At 42.3% G+C, this 5,000-nt stretch overlaps 1 protein-coding gene across 2 annotated transcripts in view; it reads right to left on the bottom strand.

Moving 5' to 3' along the window:
• Positions 1-177: 177 nt before the first annotated feature.
• The window catches only part of mfng (MFNG O-fucosylpeptide 3-beta-N-acetylglucosaminyltransferase), an 8,057-nt gene continuing 3,234 nt past the window's right edge, over positions 178-5,000 (bottom strand). For both annotated transcript variants that reach the window (XM_053676691.1, XM_017459094.3), the window contains 5 exons: positions 3,091-3,244; positions 2,855-2,940; positions 2,580-2,745; positions 2,325-2,410; positions 178-1,670 (listed from right to left, as the gene is read on the bottom strand). In XM_053676691.1, the coding sequence (XP_053532666.1) occupies positions 1,613-1,670; positions 2,325-2,410; positions 2,580-2,745; positions 2,855-2,940; positions 3,091-3,244 (550 nt within the window). In that variant the 3' untranslated portion in view covers positions 178-1,612. The remainder of the gene's footprint in view (positions 1,671-2,324; positions 2,411-2,579; positions 2,746-2,854; positions 2,941-3,090; positions 3,245-5,000) is intronic.

Below are 5,000 nucleotides of genomic sequence, written 5' to 3' on the forward strand. Positions count from 1 at the left end.
CTCCGCCCCCTCACGTAACGTCTCAGAAGTCTGAATTCCAATCTGTGTAGTTTCAGTATCAAATCCTCACCATGTGTTTGTGTGTGTGTTTCATTTTGAACGCACATTTAAACATGAGGGAATTTTTTAATGACTAACACATACGCACATTTCTGCAGCAATTACAGTACACACATCTTTCAATTTAAAAAAAACCTGCATAATTTATTGACATTTTATGAAAACACTGTGTCTGTCTCTGTACAACGTAAAACACAGACTGCAGTAATGTACACACTGCGTTATGCCGGATACACACCCGTGTGTGTTCCTGTTTAAACTAATTGAGGGGTATTATTGTTATTTCAGTGTCCATTTTGTCTGTAGTAAACACACACACACACACACACTCGTTTAAGTGCTTTCTGTTAGGAGTCTGAGTACTGAACACTTCAGCAGACTATAATAAATGTAAATATGACCTAGAATGTAAACAGATCGTATAATTAAAGCAGGAATAAGGAACAAGGACCATCTCTAAGAGCACTTTTACACTCCGTCTGAATAATCCGGGATCAATAACCGTTTGTTTTGAGATGTTTTCTTGTTCTTCTAGCGTACATGAAGAGAGCAGTACCGAAGATACATGCAAGATTTCAAGGATGAATCATTGTTGAGATTACAAGCCTGGGATGCTCTGACCTCTGACCTCACATTTGGAAGCTCTTATTAAATCAATGTTCAGGCATGGATATACACCATGTTCAGGTGTGCAGTGTTCCTGAGGAGTGTGAGAGCTTCATCCCGTGAACATATACTATGGTATGTGAATAAGAAACAACCTCCTCTTACAATGTGCTGTTCATTTATAACACTTCACACATCAGGGACAGATGGCGAGCCAGCCAGGAGTGTGAAAAGGTAAGACACAATTCAAGAACGTTTCAAGCTACTGAAGAACCTCCATGTGGGCTCCAGATCCACCGAGACTGAGAACATGACAACAAGGGAGTTCAGATCCATAAGAAAAAGCTGCAAAAAAAGTTGCAAAAACTCTCGTCTTCTTCTCGGTAATGACACAATGGCACATGGACATAGTGACACGGTGACAGTGACAGAAGGATACAGTTACACAGGGACACAGTCACATGGTGACTGGGACACTGCGAAACAGGGACACATGGTGACACAGGGACACGGTCACATGGTGACACAGGGACATTGTGAAACAGGGACACGTGGGAACACAGGGACACGGTCACATGGTGACACAGGGACATTGTGAAACAGGGACACGTAGGAACACAGGGGCACATGTTGACACAGGGACACATGGTGACACATGGTGACAGGGACATTATGACACGGAGACATGGTGAAACAGGGACACTTGGTGACACAGGGACACATAGTGACAGGGACAGTATGACACAGGGAGACAAGGTGAAACAGGGACAAATGGTGACACAGGGACACATAGTGACAGGGACAGTATGACACAGGGAGACATGGTGAAACAGGGACACATGGCGACACAGGGACACATGGTGACACAGGAACACATGGTGCATGTCCTCGGTGTGTGCAAGTGTGTGAAAGTTCCTCCAGGGGGATTCTGGGAATTTAAGTGTTTTCATGCATGTGGACACCAGCTGGTCAGCGGGTACAGGAAACAGTGCAGGGTTTTAAACCTGCAAAACCAAACACACAGTTAAATCATTCACAAGTCTGATTATTCTATCTGATTATATCCTGTGATGATAGTCCTACAGTCTGAGTAGATCCGATTATAGTTTGATCGTTATTCGATTTATATTTGATGCCTTAGAGTTCATGATAATCTGATTATAGTCTGACAGATATAAAAATATAATTAGATTATATCAATTTATTATAATCTTATGCCATGATCAGACTGTGTTTAGACTATCATCATATGATATAATTAAATAAACGAAAATTGTCTGATCATTTAATTATACTGCCCTATAGTCTGCTGAGTCTGATTATATGTTTCTATACCTTCTATACTTTGATTATATCTGATTGTAGTGATGTAATCATCTAACATCTGATTTCAGTATATATTCTAATACGATCTAATTATAATCTGATATACCATCTTATTATAGTTACCTTATGACCTGACTATATAGTCTGATTATGTCTGATATTATAATCTGATTAAAGTCTGTGTATATTTGATTGTATAGTATGATTAGTGTAAATTCTGATTATATGTATCTGATTCCACTAACCTTATTATAGTCTGATCATAATTGACCAAACATTCTTACTATAGTCTGATTATTATAATCTGATAACACAGTGTAGATGAATGTTACCTGGATGGATCCTCCTCTGTACTGAAACCTCCCTTCAGTCCCACGCTGTTCATTTTATTCTCAAACTGGCCATAACTCAGAGTAACCTACACATACACACACGTTAAACATAAATGTGTTGATCACATGACATCAGTGATTGTTTCAGCTGATTGGCTGAGGTGTGTGAATCTGAGTGATGTGCTCTCAGCTGATTGGCTGAGGTGTGTGAGTCTGAGTGATGTGCTCGTAGCTGATTTGCTGAGGTGCTCTGACCTGTTTGAGGATCTGTGCATGTGTGAGCAGCAGGAGGTTCTCCAGGTGAGAGTGGAATAGGTCGCTGTGGATCATGGACACGCCCAGTCGCCTCTCTACGATGAAACCGATCACACAGTCATCAGGAAGTCTGATTACAGCTGAGGTGTGTTCTAACCTGGACCCGCTGCACACACACGCACACACACACACACACACACTATGTTCACGCCACTTTCCTCCTTTCAGTCTAATACAAATAAACAATATTCTATAAACATGTAATTTAATCAGACCTCGCCCATGGAGCCATCTTCTCCGCTAACTTCCTGTTGAGACAGAACCCCGCCCCTCCTGTAGCGAACCAGAACCGTACCTCACGCTGAAAATACAAACACAAACACACACACCAGTTATTATTCAATAATAATCAGAAATAATCATTCAGAGTTGTTGTGTGTGTGTGTGTGAGATTCAATATTATTAACTACATTTTAATAAGAGTTGTGCCGCATTATGTGATATCACTCACTGTCTTGTTGCTAGGCAGCAGCTCCTGGGCTTTGATTGGTCGATCCAGACTGGGTTTACCCACATACACGTCTCTGTCCAATGAGAATTCAGAGAGGAGAGAGAGCAGCGCACTTGGATTCAGGTAATTATCATCATCGACATGGCACATCCACCTAAGTTACAGACACAACAATGACACACACACACACACACACACCGTTCACTAATGACAAATAAAGTCTGAAACATTCTAAAACACTGGTGTTTGATACTATTTGTGATGAAAACTTAAGCATCTCTGACATTTCAGTATGAGTGAAGTCCAGCATTTGTGGGACAATAGAAACATCCTGCGTTGGTGTTAGCTAAACATGTACATCGCTGACACTAAACAGAGCTAACTCGCTTACACTGGCACTAAACAGAGCTAACTCACTAACGCTTACGCTAAACAGAGCTAACTCGCTTACACTGGCGTTAAACAGAGCTAACTCACTAACGCTGATGCTAAACAGAACTAACTCGCTAACGCTGGCACTAAACAGAGCTAACTCGCTAACGCTGACGCTAAACAGAACTAACTCACTTACACTGGCACTAAACAGAGCTAACTCACTAACGCTGACCCTAAACAGAGCTAACTCGCTAACACTGGCGTTAAACAGAGCTAACTCACTAACGCTGACGTTAAACAGAGCTAACTCGCTTACACTGGTACTAAACAGAGCTAACTCACTAACACTGACGCTAAACAGAACTAACTCGCATACACTGGCACTAAACAGAGCTAACTCACTAACGCTGACGCTAAACAGAGCTAACTCGCTTACACTGGCACTAAACAGAGCTAACTCACTAACGCTGACGCTAAACAGAGCTAACTCACTTACACTGGCGTTAAACAGAGCTAACTCACTAACGCTGATGCTAAACAGAACTAACTCGCTAACGCTGGCACTAAACAGAGCTAACTCGCTAACGCTGATGCTAAACAGAACTAACTCACTTACACTGGCACTAAACAGAGCTAACTCACTAACGCTGACCCTAAACAGAGCTAACTCGCTAACACTGGCGTTAAACAGAGCTAACTCACTAACGCTGACGCTAAACAGAGCTAACTCGCTTACACTGGTACTAAACAGAGCTAACTCACTAACGCTGACGCTAAACAGAACTAACTCGCATACACTGGCACTAAACAGAGCTAACTCACTAACGCTGACGCTAAACAGAGCTAACTCGCTTACACTGGCACTAAACAGAGCTAACTCGCTTACACTGGCACTAAACAGAGCTAACTCACTAACGCTGACGCTAAACAGAGCTAACTCGCTTACACTGGCACTAAACAGAGCTAACTCGCTTACACTGGCACTAAACAGAGCTAACTCACTAACGCTGACGCTAAACAGAGCTAACTCACTTACACTGGCGTTAAACAGAGCTAACTCACTAACGCTGATGCTAAACAGAACTAACTCGCTAACGCTGGCACTAAACAGAGCTAACTCGCTAACGCTGATGCTAAACAGAACTAACTCGCTAACACTGGCACTAAACAGAGTTAACTCGCTAACGCTGACGCTAAACAGAACTAACTCGCTAACACTGGCACTAAACAGAGATAACTCGCTAATGCTGATGCTAAACAGAGCTAATTCGCTAACACTGGCACTGAACAGAGCTAACTCACTAACGCTGACGCTAAACAGAGCTAACTCGCTTACACTGGCGTTAAACAGAGCTAACTCACTAACGCTGACGCTAAACAGAACTAACTCGCTAACGCTGACGCTAAACAGAACTAACTCGCTAACGCTGGCACTAAACAGAACTAACTCGCTAACGTTGACGCTAAACAGAGCTAACTCGCTAACGCTGATGCTAAACAGAGCTAACTCTCTAACGCTGGTGCTAAACAGAACT

This window comes from Ictalurus punctatus, chromosome 27 (genome assembly GCF_001660625.3).
Source record: "Ictalurus punctatus breed USDA103 chromosome 27, Coco_2.0, whole genome shotgun sequence".
NCBI classification, from domain to species: domain Eukaryota; kingdom Metazoa; phylum Chordata; class Actinopteri; order Siluriformes; family Ictaluridae; genus Ictalurus; species Ictalurus punctatus.